The sequence below is a fragment of the Ruditapes philippinarum genome, unplaced genomic scaffold (genome assembly GCF_026571515.1).
Source record: "Ruditapes philippinarum isolate M1 unplaced genomic scaffold, ASM2657151v2 ctg2589_1_1_1_1, whole genome shotgun sequence".
NCBI lineage: Eukaryota > Metazoa > Mollusca > Bivalvia > Venerida > Veneridae > Ruditapes > Ruditapes philippinarum.
Window position 1 is genome coordinate 1 of NW_026857848.1, and position 19,867 is coordinate 19,867.

Here is a 19,867-nt window from a genome sequence, read left to right on the forward strand (position 1 = left end):
AAAAAAATTTGGGTTAAGTTTTACTGTAAAGGAAGATCTCCCGTAACCAAGTAGGGTAGTTTTCTCACGTGGCAGAATCTTAAGTCCCTAGCGTGATTTGATCCCACTGCGGTGATTTATTAAAAAAAGTTTCCTCGAATGTTTGTTATATCACTGCTCGCAGCTGGAATTATCCATCTCGTAAAATAATGTTGTTACTTTACGAACATTCATGATCAGGAACTAACTTGTCAGGTTATTTTGATTTTTGAACTAGAAGATGTTTTATTTTATTTTAGGATGCCACATGTGGACATGTAGCTTGAAAAATTATAACATTTCATATCTATTTAATAATATGCGTAATTACTTTTTCAAAACATTTCTATTCTTTTTGCAGTGAAAAAAACTTTGTGTTATAAGCAATAAGTTATGATATATTGATAGATTGAGGATATACAATGGTAAAGGCGTCAAAATTGTCGAAAAATACCATTGTTTTATGAGATTTAACAATTTCAAAGACAAAGCATATAGTCAACTTTTGTTCAAATATTCTATATAATTACAAAACAAAAATTTGAATAATAATGTTAAAGACTGTGCCATTTTAATTTCAGTAGTCAAACTTATTAGGTAAGTTGGCCAGAGAAAAACATTTTAACGTCTTTTTATCTATGACAAATATTGGTTTAAAAAAAAAACAGCGAAATATTTATGTATTTTATCTGATGATCTTAGCTTATTCTAGTTTCAGCTTCTTTATGTTATCGTGATTTCATATACACGCTGTCTATTTCCATTACAACTGTGTCTTTAGCCCACCTGTGACTTCTGGAAATTATTCCTATCCGTTAGAATATTAATTGAACACAAAATAACTTAAATCTCAAGAGATTGGAATGCATCTAGAATGCAGAAACAAAATGATATACATATAAAATAACTAATAAGTGACATTAGGAAAGTTTTATCTTGAAATATATTTTATCATATACAAAATCATAATACATGTTCATGATAAGAAATAATATATAAAAATTGTCTTCAGACTAAAATGTGAATTAATTAAGTTTTATTCGCAAATACTTTTTCAGTGGCCTTTGTTTTCGATTACCAGTTAACAAAGGTTAATTGTGAGTATTTATGCATTTCTCCTCTACACTTTAGCCCGATATATCAGCTCACTACAAAACCACTCGAGAACTGAGTTAGGCTAACTTCGTTTTCATGAATATTGTTTGAGTAACAATTAAAAATCACAGTCAAATAAAATAAAGTAATTGTTTTTTTTATGTACATTTTATATCAATGATATATTGGAATGTCAAATCTCATTACAATCTTGAGTTGTGTGTGATATGGTTGCCGTTCCAACAGTCAGCTGTTGCATCATATGTACAATGTTGTCCAAGAACCAATAGCAACTCATGTCACGTGACCAAGAAGTGGTTTCATTTCTACACGCGTCTCAATATCACCATTTCTGTGCCTATTGTGATCAATTTTATGTTTTCCGTTACATAATATTCCAGTGTCATGAAAACTTGGACCAGTCTCTTCACTACAAAGATCATTTGTCACTGTGTTATTATCAAACTCTTCTTCAGGTCCATTTGTATTATCTAACGACTCGCGGACGGAATGATATGCTCTGTTTGTTTCACCATCAAGGGATGTTCGGAACTGAATAGTTTCGTCCATATCACATTCACTTACAGTTGACACAGCAAAGCCTTGAGCGGCGGATACAGATTCCAATCGTTTTAAACGTTTCTGTTTATTTTCACCAATCAGCAAATACGTCAGGATTTCGCCTTTGCCCTATAGTGAAGAAATAAAAGGTAGATGCTTATCAAATTGATATGCAACTTTATTGCTCTTACTTCTTGTAAAATATTTTCAAATATTTATTATCCAAATAAACTCTTAAACCTGCTGAATAAGTGCAATGTATTTGCCAAACTTAAAATTTAGAAAAATGTTTTCATTGTATTAGGTTTTCCAAGGATTTCAGTATCAAATTACAAAAAAGAGCTACCGTAACGGCTGATTACTTTCATTTCAATCAAGTTAAGGGTTAAAGCCAACTTTCTCATTATTTTTTTGTTCTGTAAAAGAACGTTCATGCACTGCTCGGTAGTTAACTAACAATATCTCTACACCACTTTTACCCTAATTTAGCAAATAGCAGTCAATGCCTAAGATGTACATCTGGAAAGCATTATTTTTGCACTAAATAAAATCAAATTAAATTAAAGACTGCATGATTTTTATCACAAACTTTGAGTAAATGAAATTATTATGTTGAAGACTGAAAATTAATAAGAAGGAATCGTTAGGAGCTGTTTAAATGAAATCTACTTGCAGTACAATGATTACAATAATAACTTTAGGTTATAGTATCACGAGGTTAATATGAAGAACATTAAAAATTATACATGTCTGTTTTGTCATTATTAATTTACTCAATACATTTAATGTTACATGTATACAATATGTTGGAGTATAAGTAATTAAATTGAAGTGAGGCATTCATTTAAACTTAGTAATGTACATATAATACCTTCATTGCTACAAGTCCTCTCTCCTTTAATATATATCCACCCAATTCATCCAAAAGTGTTTTGCACTGTGGAGAACAGTGGATCTTCAACGCTGAAAAAACAATTTGAAATTATCTTAAAACTCTTCAGATATATTAAAAAAACACACAAAAAACGTTCATACTAGAAAATAAACGATATATTCAGCACTCGAAATGTGATTTTCTAATTCCTCATTTTAAAGATAAATTATTCTCTTCTTACACTGTTCTTATTGAGAGATCACTGTCTTTTATTTTGCAGATATACTAAAGTATACCAAACGATATGTCTTTACACAGATATTTCAAACAGTTGAATAACGATCAGATAGTTTCAGATATTTTACAGCAAATGTTATAAACCGAGGTATGAATATATCAACAGAGGTATAAAATTATTTTAACAGAGGCTTAAAAATATTAACCGGTGTTTGTCAAAACTTATTTACCGAGGCCATTGCTCTCCATCCTGCTAGTGGTATTTACAGCGTCACCAAACAAACAATATCGAGGCATTTTAAGGCCTACAACACCAGCAACAACAGGCCCGGAATGAATTCCAATCCGCAACTTCAGAGTGTCGTCTGGACGAAAGCGAATTTTAAACTGTTTTATGGCTTTCAGTAAGTGCAGAGACATCGACGCTATTTCCCCTTTTTAAGAAAAAAACAACAATAAAAATAAAAAATATTTAACAGATAAATGAATGACTGTGTTATTTAACATTTCTGCAGCAGTGCATTTCTATTGAAAACACAAGTATTATGATTTTAAATATGATTTTGACTTATTTTTTCATGTTTAAGAGGCGTAAGTAAGTTATATCTATCATGAATACCATTCTATTTAATTAACAAACTATTTCAGCACAAAATAATGTAATAAGGAAAACTCTCAAAGAACGCAGCCTTTTCACAAAAAAACTGAAACTACTGCATGTTCATTTTGATTAACCCCGTTTACGAAAGCAGTGCGATATGAAATCTACAGTTTATGCCCCCCAAGAACAGGCTTTAGTACAAAACACTTGAAAACTTGAACCCTTGATTATGACTATAATTTTAAATGTAGATCGCGGCCTTACTAGATACATACCTGCATGTAGAATACCGTTTCGTTTAGGTAACCCTGAACAGACCATGTAAGCGTCACCAATTGTTTCCACTTTATACACGTCATAGTTCTCGATGATAGAGTCAAACAATGTGTACAAATCATTCAACAAACTTACAACCTGACAAAATACAGAAGATCTATTTAACTATAAATATAATGACTAAGGATGATATCAACAGAACAACAAACTATGTTGCAACAGTGTCGGTGTTTTCTACAGATCTAAATCCACATATTCTTTTTTAAAATTTTAATTCCACAGCAGATCTTGTCAGTGGAATGAAATTAAAGATAATTAAGAAGTTTTAAATAATCATTTTGATTTATACGTAATTTATTTTAGTTCCATTGTGTAGAAAACGTATGGCTTATAAACACACGCTCGAATCCGTTCATGTAACCAACCAGTACTGAATAATGTGTACACAGTTCTTCGCTACTGGAAACAAAGTCTAGCCCATAAGGGTTTGCACCCATGCTGATAGCAAACCTTAAATTACTATTCCGATATTTTAACGATTCGATCATTTTATGCCAAATGAAAACAAACTGAAAGGAATGTATGAACAATTGCATTTATAAAGATGTTTAAAGAACTTTTTCTCGTTTTAATAGCTGCAAATCAAATATTAACCCAGCCGTGGGTTTAAGTCAAACTACTGCTGGTTCATGGGTTGCCTACGCTTTAATGCGAAAAAACCAAAAAATTTAATTTTTTGGGTTTAACAATTTTTTAAGCTATAAAGATTTTTGAATTTTTTCCTTTTAAAATGCAAATGTTGGTATTAAATATTAAAGAAACATGGTCATATCGCCTTAACGGCTGCACTTGACCCGATTAGTAATCACTAAAGACAAGTATTATTGCTGCAAGCAATAAGAAAGTAATCTGCAAAAAATCGGACTAATTTGCCTTGCCCTCAGTTTAGAGCCAGATCAGACTGCTCGGACGGATGCTCAAATCTTGTACTCACTTAAACATCAACTGGACTGTTTAAATGCAGGACAAATCCATTTCACAAATTCAGCAGAAAAATGGTTTAGAAATTAATTATGTTGTACAAAATCAGTTATGTATACATACCTGCAATGGAGAGCTATCAGCACACATTGCTGTGAAACCACAAATATCAGAGAAATAGATGGTAACATTGTCAAATGATTCCGCTTCAACAACCTTCCCTCGCTTCAATTGTTCCGTCACCGCCCTTCATGGACAAGACAAAAGAAACAGCAGTTGTAAGATGAAAGTATTTTATTCAGTATTTGATCTTTGAATAAAAAAATAAATGTAAAGCTTTCAAATGATTGCAAGGTCAATGAAAAATTACGCTGGTCTTATATACAGCATATAAATAAAGATAATCACTCAATTAACAAACGATTAATTATGTTAAAAATAAACGAATTAATCATTGATTTTCCGCTTATAAAATGATCTAAAATGTTTTATATTAAAATTAGTTGAATTCATACAAAAATGTTCGCATTAAAGCATAGGAGGTGTCTAGGAAGTTAAAGAAAGCAAAAGCTATAATGCTTCTAAGCAAGCTTTTATAAAAACAATATCAGCATTAAGACAAATGACACAATGTTTCTCAGAGGATTATAATACAGTAGTAGCATTAAAGCAGACGATAAAATGTGTCTCAGACAGACTAAATAGAAAACATCAGCGATTAAGCAAATACAACAAAGTTTTTTTCAGACGGTACAGCTGTACATTAAAAATTGACTTAATACGATTGGCAAACACGTTCAGTATTTTCAATAGCAAAGAAGCAACTGTTTTTAGCTTGTCTTTTACGCCAATATTTATGTAAGTATGAATATGGTAATCAACTCCAGTTTCAATTTAAAAATGTCTTGTTTTATTAAAAAAATAATCAAAACATTTCGACTTAAAAGTCTTCGGGTATACTTGTTTACAGGAATGACGTCAACGTCACACAACGTCAAGGACAACGACGTCAAATGTAATACATAATTTGGCGTACTAACGCAATATGCAGGATCTTAAAAGATACAAAAACACTGGTAAAGATGTAGTAAAAAGCAATGTAAAAATGGAACACCAGCATAAACGCCAATATAAACTTATTTTGGTCATATCTTAGTGGAAAGAACACCTGACCAGTTTCTCTGGATAACTAACCAGTAATTAACAATTTCTCTGCAGGTGACCGAAAAACAATTGAAATTGGAAAATGTAAAACAAACATGAGAACTCACTTAGGCAACATTTGAAGTAAGATGTCTTCAGTTTTCTTTTTCTCTTCCCTGAGCTGGTCAGTTCGTTCCTCCACCAACGCCTCAAGATTGCTCGCGTATTTCTCCATCATAGCTATCATATTATCCATGATATTGGGTTTCCTGAAATATGAGCCATTTTATCAAACAAATTGTGCTTTCTGAAATATGAGCCATAATATTGGGTTCCTTAAAAATGATCCATAATATTGGGTTTGTATAATGGCGGTATTTATGAGGCTTTATTTTCATTTGGAAGAAAAGGATACGTATAACTTCCAAAAACTGCAAGACATCCAACAGTTTTCATGCTTTAAAATTCTAAAAGACCCCTGGGGACTCTTTCTCCTCACGAATTCGTGATTTTAATTTCACAAAGTTAAAAACGTGAATTTGTGTAATTTAATTCATAAAGTTGAAATCGACAACTTGTGACGTTGAAATCGTGAATTTGTGATACTGAAATAGTAAACTCACTTATTCATTGTGAATTCATGAAGTTTATATCGCGAATGTGTAAAGTTGTGTTGTAATATGTCCCTCCCGGTCTTACGTAGTTTTCTGTTTATCTACCTAGCATGAACCCATAAACAAAACGCACCGCAATGTGAAGCCGTAAATTTCTTGTCATACCCATAAATCTATTTAAACATCATTGATTGCACCAGATTTACTTGTACATAAATAAAAGTTGTCGGCGTTTAGATAATTAGAATAGTTGTTACAGTAAAAATGTTTAAATTTTGCGATAGTAAATTAATTGAAAGGTCTTATCAACAAAAATAACTGTACAATTTAATTATCAAAATGGGTATGTTACAAGATATAAAACACTTGTTGAAAGTGGGTTATATTCAACTATGAAGTGTAAACATGCAGCAAACTCTGATAAGAGAAATATTAATGTATTTTCGCTTTAAACAGCGTTAGAGTCAGTTGCGGGTGTTAAAGTATTTATTCGAACTGTAAACCGTAATGTCTTTAATATTGCAAGAGGGATGATATTATCTGTTCAGGGAGAGAAAGCTGAACGTATTCCCTCCGATGTATCCGTAAAAATGTTTAGGAAACTGATCTTTTGAAGAAAAAAAACCCATCAAAATAAAATTTAATGCTTTTTCTATTTGTAATAATTTTATGCTCATACTTGAACTTGATAACATATTGAAATTCAGAAGTTGTTTTTATATGATAGTACATCTTAAAGTCATGATTATTACTCACAAAATTATTATATATTCTTCTTTAGAAAGGGACATACATGTGTTTTATACTGTTTTTAGGATGTATTTTAAACAAATTGGTGCTCATCATTTAAGTTAGTAGCGCTTTATAATATTAATAATAATAATAAAATCTTTATTTATAGAAGGTATCATACAAAGTTAACACAGTAAGAAAATATACTTATTTTCAGTATGGCCTTCTGATTTAACAATAACAAAGAAAAAAATGTAGATCTATTATAAGAAATAATGTGTCACTAAAGTAGCAAAACGTTAATATTGAGGCAGTTTTACTTCACTATATACGAATCTCTATATCATTATTAATACTAATTGCAACAAAGGCAAAATTAGAAAAAGACGGTTCAGCAATACATTCAACTAATGATGACTTTTCCGGAAATTTTAAAAGGACGGTATCCAGTATTGAAAATTATAGCATGTTAAAGGGTTCAAAAGTCTATAAACATAAAATTTGAATTTCTTACATATATCAAACTGGGCACTAAAAACAGAAAGATATGCAAAAGATAATTATGTAACATACCCAGAAATAAATTGAAAATTCTATTCTGATTTATTTCAATTTTTGGTAATTTTAAAATCAGAATAATTATTCTGGAAAAAAGGATTAAGAGAATGAACTGAAATTTTGCACACAAGTGATTGGTCTAGACCTACACCTAGTGGAGCATTAATCTCGAAAACATATTTCCAGTTCCCACCTGTCAAAAAGGTCAGTGGAGTTCAATTAAGGCTAAAGGAACCTTAAGGTACTTTATTAATAAAAAATATGCTATCTTACATTCCCTTCTGTATTGGTTTCAGCCGGTTTCGGATGGTTTTGAAATCTGGTCTTCGTACTGGATCTTCATCCCAGCACTCTTTGATAACATCTATAACTATTTTCAGCGTCGTATCAAGCGCTCCAAGATGTGGACGAAATGGAATGTAGTTGTGACACTCTTTGACCCGATCAATAATGTCTGAACAAGAAATATATTTGATTATATGGTAACTCTTTTGAAAGTTAGATTTTTACTAACAGTAAAGAAACCCTTAATTGTCCAACAAATTTCACAACAAAATTAATACTTATTTGTCTTAGTAAAATAGTGCACGTGGCATTTTAAAGAAATAATACGATAAGATTTCTCAGAATATCCTGAAAACGGACACTTTGCCACATTTTTACAGAGATTCCATGATTCAAAGTTTGAGCCACATGCAAATTTAGAACATAAATAATTATGAAATCTACGTTTTGTTACGCTATAGTTGTTTGAAGTTTGAAGAATATTAAATTACAATGACCTATTATTCAAAAGTACACGAGACTTCTAAAGAAATGGTTCCATTGTTTTTTTCACTCTTAGCTTTATATTTAATGACACTAACATTATTGTAAATTCCAAGGTTTTGCGTCATATGAAATATCTCTAAGAAAACAAAGTCTAATTTAATTGATAATGGATATACATCTAGGCTTATATAATGTTTTTTAGGATTACAACATTTACCTTTAGGAGAAAGTTCAATATCTCCATATGGACCTTTTCTACCATGAATCTCATACATTATTATGGCAAATGAATATACATCTGCTTCCTGCGTACCCCGCCTTGGGGAATTATTTACCCGTAACAATTCCGGTGCTTTCCAAAGAAGATCTGAAAAGTATCAGAAAAATAATATTATGACACACATCGTATATTTCTATAGTTTTTGCCTATCAGTCATAAAATCCATTTACATGGGAAGACATACTATTTGCTTTCTTTTCTAAATATGTCATAATATAACTTACGCCTGAAAAGTAACACACAACTAGTACATTTGTTTAAATTTTAAACCGCAAAAATTATTTTCTTCCGTACCTGCTTCCACTTATAAATAACAATTCAATATTACTGCTCATTAGTTGTTAGTACAAATGTATTTTAACTTTTTTTCCGTTTGTTGTACACTTATTACTCATTTCATGTTGGTAACTACTGTACTTATGTTTGAACTATATAAAATATATATGGCTTAAACCAAACCAACTAGTACATTGAATAACATTTGTTATTTTATAAACGCACTTTTTACGTAAATTGTGAATGAAATCTATATTTAAAGATATAATAATGAACTGTAGGAAGTTCTTCTTGAATATGTATAATATGACACATTCTGTTTGTCACACTATGTATGGAAATCTGCACCCCCCAAAGGAACAAAACCCCCCAAAAGCAACAAAACTAAAAAAAAGAAGAAAAAAACAAACAAAAAAAGGTCATGTACAATAAGGTCTTTAGGTCTTTTCTTTATGTATTCATACTATGTTTACCTATAATGTCAGATTTTAAACGTAGTTAATAACTAATGATAGTGTATTCAAAAATGTTTATAAAGACACTGTGTAGCAGTTATTTATATTTTCAAATACGAAACTTGACCATCATAGTAATATCTTTCAAGCAAACTTAAATTTAAGGTAAACCATTCTTTTTAAAATTTCTACAGTTCTTAATTCAGTATCAGATTTTTCTATTTCTACATTTCTTATTTCAATATGAGACCTTTTATATCTTCAGTTTTCACTTCTTTACCACCAATTCTTACTTCTTTATTAGCAGTTGTTACTTTTTTTAACAGTGGGACCTTTTATATCTGCATTTTTTACTTCTTATCACCAGTTCTGATTTCTAGATCAGATATTTTAGATACGTAGTTTTTACTTCTATGTCAGCAGTTTTTACTTCTTTTTCAGCAGTTAAAACTTTTTATCAGGCAATTTATATATGCAGCTCTTACTTCTTTATTAGCAGGTCTTACTTCCTTTTCAGCAGTTCTTATTTCTTTATCAGCCATATTATACATGTATCTGCAGTTCTTTCTTCTGTTTCAGCAGTTTTTACTTCTATATCAGCAGTACTTCTTTATCAGATTTATTATATGACAATTCTTACTTCTATATTTAGCAAAGTCTCCTTCATCTTCGTCTTCCTCTCCCTCCATGAACTCGTGCAAACCAAAATCTGTAATTTTCAACACCCATCTGTTGTCAACCAGACAATTTGAGGATTTTAGTTTACCATGTGATTTTATCTCGCTATCGTGTAGATAAATCATACCCTGAAGATAAAGAATTTATCTTACATTCACCGAAGCATTTTGATTTTCACATTGAATTTGAAAAAAAAAAGATTTAATATGTAAAGAAACCAAAGAAGAAAATGACGAAGAAGAAATAGAAAAAGAAGAAGAAAAAGACAGAAAGAAGAAAATGATGATGAAGAAGGAAACAAAAAGAACAACAACAAAAAACAACAACATAAAAACAACAAAGACGTAAACAAACAAACAACAACACGATTCGTGTAGAATGTAATAAACTAATAATATTCAAAAACAAATTGATATTCAATTCATTAAATATTTAGTACCAAAATAAATCAACTAAAGATTACCCACTCCTAAATAATGAATCATCTATGAAATAGGAATAATCTAATTCGTGCAGAAATGCAACGCATTTTACTCCTTCAATAAATATTTTGACAACTTTATGCATGTAAGACAATAAAATTGAATAACTTTAAACGTTTTATGGAAAATTTATCAAATCCTTGTAAAAATCCTTGTAAAAAAAGAGAAAAAAACAAACAACAAAAACAATAATTACGACCCATTTAACATGGAAAAGAGAAATTTATAGCACTTAAACAACAATATTCTGCACTTCTTCAAATATATTCTCAAAGGTATATTTATCACTCACACAACCGTATCATACACACCAAATAACCATATACTGCACTCATACAACCATATTTAATTAACTAATACAACCGCATATTGCACTCATACATGCATATATCTTTTTCATTCAATCACATATTGAACTCCAGCCACATATTGAACTCATACATTTATATATGGCACTTATACAACCTATATTTATATCCATACAAACATGACAGTCGTTCACCCATATTTTGCACTCAAACAATCATATCTTGCACCTTTATATCAAAATAATGAACATATTCTGTCGCTTTATTACATACAGCATACCTGATATTCCTACAACTTTACGTTCAGGTAACCATATATTACACTCATACAGCCATGTCGTGCAGTCATACCATGATACCATAGGCACATATAACCATCTCATACAGCTATATCTTGCATTCATAGAACCGTATCTTACGCAGATATAACCATATATTACACTCATACAGCTATAGCTTGCACTCATATAACCGTAGCTTACACAGATATAACCATATATTACACTCATACAGCCGTATCTTGCACTCATGTAACCGTATCTTTCGCAGACATAACCATATATTACACTCATACAGCTGTATCTTGCACTCATGTAACCGTATCTTTCGCAGATATAACCATATATTACACTCATACAGCTGTATCTTGCACTCATATAACCGTATCTTTCGCAGATATAACCATATATTACACTCATACAGCTATATCTTGCACTCATATAACCGTATCTTTCGCAGATATAACCATATATTACACTCATACAGCTGTATCTTGCACTCATATAACCATACCTTACACTATTACAACATTTGTACTCTTGAAAGAAACTCAAAAACAACTACAATTATTACCCTTATAATGTCAAACACGAGTGATGCTCTAAACATGTCATCAAGCTGAATGTCGTCGTTCTCTAGAAGATCTTGAAGACTTCCTTTTGAACAATATGATGTTACTATCAACACAGTTGGAGAGTCTAGACATGCCCCTATGAAAGGATTTAAGTTGTCGTGTCGTAAGTCACGAATCTAAATAGAAGAAACCTATGTCATTTTATATCAAACTATGCTTATGCACTTTGTCTTTCCACTGTTTTATTTGTGTTGTAGAAATAAAGTTCTCTTTTATAGCCAATTTAGTCAGCTAGTTCAATTTCAGAGTGAACTTATCGGAAATGTTACCTACAAGCATATGCTTATGTTATAAACAGTTTTTTTTAAATATATGTTTTCATTACACTCGTTGAACGCTGTTGAAGTAGATCTCGAATAGATTTATTTCTTTACTTACCACTTTTAGCTCTTTCTTTATGCTTCTTGTCAGTTCAACATTCTTTTTCCTTATTTTCCTCACGGCAATCACCATACCTTTATACGTGGCAACACATGTGAAAAGCTGCCGGAAATCGAACTCACCCTGCGATGCCAATGACATCTGGCTGTTAACTCGAACAACAGCAGTTCGCTATGTAAAACAAATAAATAATAAAGATATCAAATCTGATCTTAAACAACTTGAAGAGAACACTGAAGAAATGTCATCAGATATATAATCTAATATAAAACTAGTTGAAGAAAATACTAACAAAATGTCATTGGGAAACATACACTGATTTATTAAGAGAAATATATTTAAATGGCATTGGTATACATGTAGATATGAGTTGATAAAAAGCACAGCTAGCAAGTTTATTTACTTAAGACTACATTGTTAAATATTTAAATACTTCGACTGTAAAAAACCCTTTCAAATTCAACCATGGTTATAATTGTGTTAATTAAATATTACTATATTGACATAATGTTATTCATGCAATTTGTTATCTTTCTGACAAATGAGAAGTTGAACGGTTATCTGAGATACTTGAAAAAAGATTATTCTTTAAGAAAATAAACAAAAGGTCACATAGCTGTTTAACCACTGCTCTACACTATGTAAAGAATTTCGTTATAGGAAATCAATTGTTGCATATTTTTGCCAATACTTTTACACTTAATTAAATAAAACACTCGTTTTATTGTTGGTAGAAATATTTCTCTCTCATAAAAATATTACAGTATTTATCAAGTCTATGTTCTAACAATTTTATAAAACATATTTTCAATTCCTGAGAAGATATTAACCTAAAATTACATTATACTAATGATTTTATATTTATATGCACTTTTATCATAGATATGTCTCTTAACAAACTTATCTTCAGCATGCAAGAATATATCTTGAATAATAATATCGAAGAAACATTACAATATTTTGTCATTACTTTAACAATCGAATGCAAGAAATTTGAAATTTTAAGTTACAATTTATACAGTCAAATCTGCGTTAAAGACCACATCTAAATAAAGATCCTCCCTTGCAAATGAATGTTCTTTTCGGCGATCCTTCATTGATTAAATAGCAAAGAAATGATCATGATCTCCAAATAAAGACCATTTGCTTGGTAAGGTCATGTCCTTTCTCTCCATTGGTTGATCTTTATTCACAGACTTGACTTGTATCGGTACAAGCAAACTTTATGCTATGATAGAATTATCTTTTAGTATTGTTTTCTTATATATAAGATAATATAGAATAGTAGTTGTTATAAATAAATTATATTTTGTTGTAGCAGTTTAACAGGAAAACATTCCACCTGTTAAGATGCGTAACATTGCTTATGTTTGTACCATTTATCTCCCCATAAGAAAAACCCATCACCAGAATCTAATCTATTAACTTGCCACTTTTGATATCCTTCAAGGAGAAGGCAATACAATGTCTAACAAAAAAATTACGAACATAAAATATCAGTAAATATAAACTTTGTATCATAATTCGACAAACTGTTATTATAAATCTACTCCATTGCAATAAATATGAAGTGGATATTAGGAAGAACTTAATTTTCACGAAGTAAATTATGTTAAACGTTTAAATTTGATAGACATTGTACAGACCTACTTCAAAATTATGTGGCTACTTGTTAATTTATATAGATAGTGCAATAAGTGGAAATAGTTTTTAACCGTAGCCCATAGATTATACCTGGCAATTTTGTAGCTGAAACATTCTACTGTTCACACGAACAACTGTGTTTCTCTGTAGATGTTAATGTTAGGATAATCATTATAACATTTATATTAACAAAATCTACCGATAAACCTTCAACAATGCTACTAAAAATCTGTAGTGATATAGTGTGAGTAAATCTACATATAAATTTTTATTGACTTGGTGTGAACAAATCTACCGATTAATCTTAATTGGTGTGTTGTGAATACATCTACAGATAAAACTGTATTAAGTTGGTATGAAAATCTACCGATAAACCTGAATAAATCTATGTAGAGATGGTGTGGGTAAATCTTCAGGTATTTTTTATTGACTTGGTGTGAACCAATCTACCGATACATTTTAATTGGTGTGGTGTGATTAAATCTACAGATAAAACGGTATTGACATAGTGTGAAAATCTACCGATAAACCTTCAACAATGCTACTAAAAATCTGTAGTGATATAGTGTGCGTAAATCTACATATAAATTTTTATTGACTTAGTGTGAACAAATCTACCGATTTATTTTAATTGGTGTGTTGTGAATACTTCTACAGATAAAACTGTATTAAGTTGGTATGAAAATCTACCGATAAACCTGAATAAATCTATGTAGAGATGGTGTGGGTAAATCTTCAGGTATATTTTATTGACTTGGTGTGAACCAATCTACCGATACATTTTAATTGGTGTGGTGTGATTAAATCTACAGATAAAACTGTATTGACATAGTGCGAAAATCTACCGATAAACCTTCAACAATGCTACTAAAAATCTGTAGTGATATAGTGTGAGTAAATCTACAGATGAATTTTTATTGACTCGGTGTGAACAAATCTACCGATTAAGTTGTGAATACATCTACAGATAAAACAGTACTAACTTAGTGCACAAATCTACCGATAAACCTGTAACAATGCTACGAATACTACTTTACTGATATGGTGTGAGTAAATCTACAGATACATCTGTATTGATTTGGTGTGAACAAATATTCGGATAAATTTATGTGAACTTGGTGTGAACAATTCTATAGATAAATCTTAATTGACTTGTGTGGACAAATCTATTAATAAATCTTTATTGATCTGGTATGAATGAATCTATATTGACATGGCATATTAATCTATATTGTCTTGGAGTGAATGAATCGATAAATACATTTTTATTGATTTGGTGTGAATAAATAGATAGATAAAGTTACATATGCTTGATAGAAATCGAGAGATCAATCTACTGTGATCTTTAAAAAGAATTGCTTTAACCTCTTTTTTTTAATTAAGCTTATTTTAAAACGAAACTTTGGATATACGAGCATGAATATAATATAAATACAAAAGTTTGTCATACCGTATTCATATAACATGTGAACTAGTAAAATCGTTTGTCATACCGTGTTCATTTAACATGTAAACTAGTAAAATTGTTTGACATATGTATTCATATATCATGTAAATTAGTAAAATGGTTTGCCATACCGTATTTATATAACATGTAAAATAGTAAAATTGTTTGTCATACCGTAATCACTGAACATGTAAACTAGTAAAATGACTTGCTATACCGTATTCATATAACATGTAAATTAGTAAAATGGTTTGTCATACCGTATTTATATAACATGTCAACTAGTAAAATTTAAATGAACACAATAAACCACATTTTGTTATATAACCTTATACATGTATCTTTTTAATGGTATGCAATGGCAAATGTTGAAATTAATTATTCTAATGTATACAAAACAGCTAACGGTACATCGGAACGAGGAGTCTAACACAGTTTTCAAGTCATACGACACTTTCAACTGACAACAAGCACAAGTTTTTTATATTCAGTCCTAATCGCATTATGAGAAATAAAAATGAATATAAATGTAAAAGTCTGGCTTTCTCCTTGGTTTTATGTGTCAAAAACAATTTTGTCAAATGCGAATGCAGTTGATCACGTTTTCAAAACCTTTTAACATTAATTGCGAGGGCATTTTGACTTACTGCTGAAGACGACCTTTGATGTTGAAAGCAATTTAAACACGAAATTGTTATTTTAAACATGCCACCTGATAATTATTTTACATTTATTTGATAACCCGTTGATTTCAATCAAATAAGTCTAGCACGACATCAGTTGAAACAAGCTATTAAGCGGACTTTTAATCAGGGATTCAAATGTATACGGTAAAGTCAATATATTTAATGCACGGAAACTTTGCTTCTGAAAATTCTTGGAAGAAAAAGACCTTTAGAGACCAATGAAAACAAATACTTAAAAAAGTAGATTTGGCTTTTCGTTTTTGAAAAGACTTTGTTTGTAAGGGACAATGATTTTTTTTAACCATTTAGTTTTTTCTTTACTTTTAACTGTTTTAACCGTCTTCCACGAAAAGAGTTGAGACATAACATTTATTAAATCATATTTATGTTCAACAATATCGATCTTATGAAGAGTACTTTAATCTATTACTTTTATATTGTACGAGTAAGAAAAGAATACTAATTGCTTTCCCTGAGTAACTAAGCATTGGACCGCCCGCATGGCTTATCAGGGAGGGGGTGGGATTAATAATCCGAGATTCGCTGATTTGAAGCTCATGTAAGGTGAAATTTCTCCTTGAAAATAAATTTTTAATACGGAAGTTACTTTAGTTCATTTGTATAGGAAGGAATTACCTTATAAACACATTCTCGAAACTATTAGAATCAGTCAAAATTGGTCTCAGACATTGCGCTTAACGGTTATTTGTTTTTCACCGCTGATTAAAAAAAATCAGGTGGGATTAGTAGTCGGCCAATTGCTGACAAATAGGTAATGACGATCTAGCTATTCAAGAAAGACAGTTAGATGGATCATCCGCCGGGGGAGCACAAACAAATGTTTTAAAACTGGGACAATACAAGAAAGAAAAAAATCTATGCACTTGCTTGTCTACATTAGTTTCATTAAACATTTTAATATTTTATTAAATTTCTTTAAAATTTGTTGTTATGTACTTCGATAAATAATTTAATTTCCTGTTTGAAAATGCTTCTGCTCCGATACGATAATATGATTTAATGTTACGCTTATTGAATTCAAAATCAACCAAATCGGTTATTTCGTAAGAATAAAATGTAGTTAGCTCTTCGCAACTATGATCGTAGCAAGTATTTTGAGGTTGTGAATTTTCCTAGTGTTTTGACTGATATTTAATTATTTCAGTTTGTCGTTGTTTGTTCTTTATTTCTCTGTAGCAATTGGTTACTACACAGCTACATTGTTAGGCTTAAAAAACCAAAACAAAACAACAAATAATGAAATAAAATAGGTATTTTAATGAAAAAGTTTAAAAACGAAACCCTTTAAGAACACTTAAAGCGGCAGAAATTAAAAATGTTGCAGACTCGGTTTCATGGACAGTAATAGTAATTGCAAGCTACCGTCTACCCCCCTGCATTTAAACATGAAAAAAATGAACTTCTTTTGAATTTAGAGACATCCACAGTGGTGTCTTACGGTGGGAAGAGCCAAGGGGTGTCAACACAAAGTCAAAACAATAAAAGAAAGCATGTTTACTTACCCGTCCTTTAGTGGCACATTTTGAAGACATTGTACCAAGAAAATGATCTTTAAAGTCAATATCTTTATATTCAATTTTCCACAACAAGCTAGCCAGATCGTTTTCATATTTCCAGTTTCTGAAAGTTATTTTCATTTAATTAAAGTTTAAATCTAATATTTATCAAATTGAATGTGATAAATAAAAATACGAAAATAAAAGCATAACAAGAATAAAATAAAATTTAATCAATTAATCAACATATCAAAATGAAAACTAAAGGTCGTTCGATTTGACAAAATTGAAAATTACTTTGTTTTACATGGCATACATGCTTTCAGATTTTGAGCGGACTGTGTTGACTAGTGGTAATTTTGTCCGACAACTGGTCCAAAAGATATCCTTCTAAAAATAAAATGAATAACACTCTCCGGGAACCAGTCGCCCGTATATACTTCCGGTTACGACAATTTAAGTAAACCTTTATTGGTAACCATGGTCTAGACTAAGCAAAACAAATTATTTACACATCTCTTTATAGGCAAAAGCTTAAATTAACCAAATATTTCTACGAGACACTTCAAATATCGGTGATTACTCTGTACAAAACAACAACAACTATGACGACGACAACGACGAAAACAGTAACTTACCTATAGACTAGAAAGCCAATTATTAGAACAATTAATGCCAGTCCACCAGTGACCCCAGAGAGTATTTCCTTCGTGTAGGCTAATCAAATAAAGAGAAAAAATGTTTAATGAAACACTTTCATTTAATTGCTGAACTTGTACATGTATATTAAGGAAAAATGTTATTAGTGTCTTGCTTTTTTTTAAGTTGAAAACAATAGCTGAGTTCCTAAAACTGATTGTTTTTTTTTCTAATTTCTGAGTCGTTTAAAATATCCTACGCCCAGTTAATATCCTACGGTCAAAAAAAAATAAAATAAATTAATCATGAATTAAATACGAAATTCAATATGGAAATGTAATTGATCTTTTCCAGTCTAAAGCTACCGGAAGTGCATTACACGCCTACGCGGATACGAATTGATATGAACATCATGTCGTGTGCAGACAATGTTTTACTCTTACCACGCTAAATATCTTAAATTGACTTATCCATCTTCCAATCTAGACAAAACTACGGAAGCGTATATAAAGTGCTACGTAGGAGATACAAACTCCTATTTTTTCCATCTTCTACGTTGGAGTTATAAAGTCCTAAGTAGGATTTATAAAGTCCTACGTAGGAGTTAAAAATTCCTAATTAGACTTTTTTTTATCTCCTTTGTAGGAGTTATAAAGTCCTTTATAGGACTAATAAAGTCATACGGAGAAGTTATAAACCCCTAATTTCGCTTTTTTATCTCCTACGTAAGAGTTATCCTTTTTATAGAACATGTTAAATTGGCACAAGGACGCTTCCGTACAAAACCATTCCTAATCTTAGATAAATTTTAACTGATGTATTGACAAAATAGCGAACAATGCAAGCCATGATCAGAGAGCACGTATATATATTAGCCGGCTTGTCTTGGTCTGCACAATTACCACTAGCAAGGTAAGGGTGAAAGTATCAACACTCAATATTTAATCTTATTATATAAATTGGCAAATATACAAACAAATTAACTACAATAACGTCATTTATTTATAAATATACTCTTTTTACGGCTTCTTTATTTGTTGTAATTCATTTTACTGTAGATTCATAACATGCTTTCGTTAGTAAAGTTTTTATTAATAAATTTTGAATGATACAAAGTTCTGATTGCAGTATTTCCTATAAAATAGAAGTACCGAGAATATTTCTTACAAAATTGATGAAATAAAATAATTTGCATAACAAACTACGAACTTTTTGCAGGAATACATTTTTGTCCGCGATATCCGCATGGTGGTTCGTCAATAGGCGGTGATCCTTCCGGCCATTCAATATGACCATCCTTGTAGAAATGGAAAGTCTGAAAGGAACAATAGGAACTATAAGAGGTATCGGGATATAACTTTTAGTGCTTCGAAAGTAATGATGTCTTAAACGAGTGATAACTTTTAAAGGATATTCGTTGATATTTTGAGAGAAGATTTCTTGCGATGAAAGGGAAAATGACAAGTAAACATAAGCGGATCTGAGATATAATTTTGAGTGCATTGAATGTAATAATGACCTGAATGCGTGATAAATGGAATTTAATTATCTTTATGTGGGAGAAAATTTCTTGTGATAATTCAGCTGCCTCAGGTACTGCACTATGTGTTTTGTACAAACACACAATTTCTGTACTTAAAGTGACTACAAATTATCAATAGTATGCTAAATTGAAAGGAAAGACTTTTTAAACAGAGATT

General features: G+C 30.7%; 1 protein-coding gene across 2 annotated transcripts in view; it reads right to left on the reverse strand.

Annotated features, from left to right (window-relative positions):
- Window positions 1–933: 933 nt before the first annotated feature.
- LOC132751239 (receptor-type guanylate cyclase Gyc76C-like) overlaps window positions 934–19,867 on the reverse strand; it is a 50,048-nt gene continuing 31,114 nt past the window's right edge. The window contains exons 8-22 of one of the 2 annotated variants that reach the window (XM_060741398.1): window positions 19,377–19,482; window positions 18,167–18,245; window positions 17,535–17,652; window positions 13,969–14,022; window positions 12,232–12,405; window positions 11,793–11,969; window positions 10,113–10,278; window positions 8,679–8,828; window positions 7,964–8,144; window positions 5,915–6,055; window positions 4,767–4,890; window positions 3,662–3,800; window positions 3,016–3,219; window positions 2,546–2,637; window positions 934–1,803 (exon numbers count right to left, since the gene is read on the reverse strand). In XM_060741398.1, the coding sequence (XP_060597381.1) occupies window positions 1,408–1,803; window positions 2,546–2,637; window positions 3,016–3,219; window positions 3,662–3,800; window positions 4,767–4,890; window positions 5,915–6,055; window positions 7,964–8,144; window positions 8,679–8,828; window positions 10,113–10,278; window positions 11,793–11,969; window positions 12,232–12,405; window positions 13,969–14,022; window positions 17,535–17,652; window positions 18,167–18,245; window positions 19,377–19,482 (2,301 nt within the window). In that variant the 3' untranslated portion in view covers window positions 934–1,407. The remainder of the gene's footprint in view (window positions 1,804–2,545; window positions 2,638–3,015; window positions 3,220–3,661; window positions 3,801–4,766; window positions 4,891–5,914; window positions 6,056–7,963; window positions 8,145–8,678; window positions 8,829–10,112; window positions 10,279–11,792; window positions 11,970–12,231; window positions 12,406–13,968; window positions 14,023–17,534; window positions 17,653–18,166; window positions 18,246–19,376; window positions 19,483–19,867) is intronic. The other variant, XM_060741399.1, reaches the window with a different exon arrangement.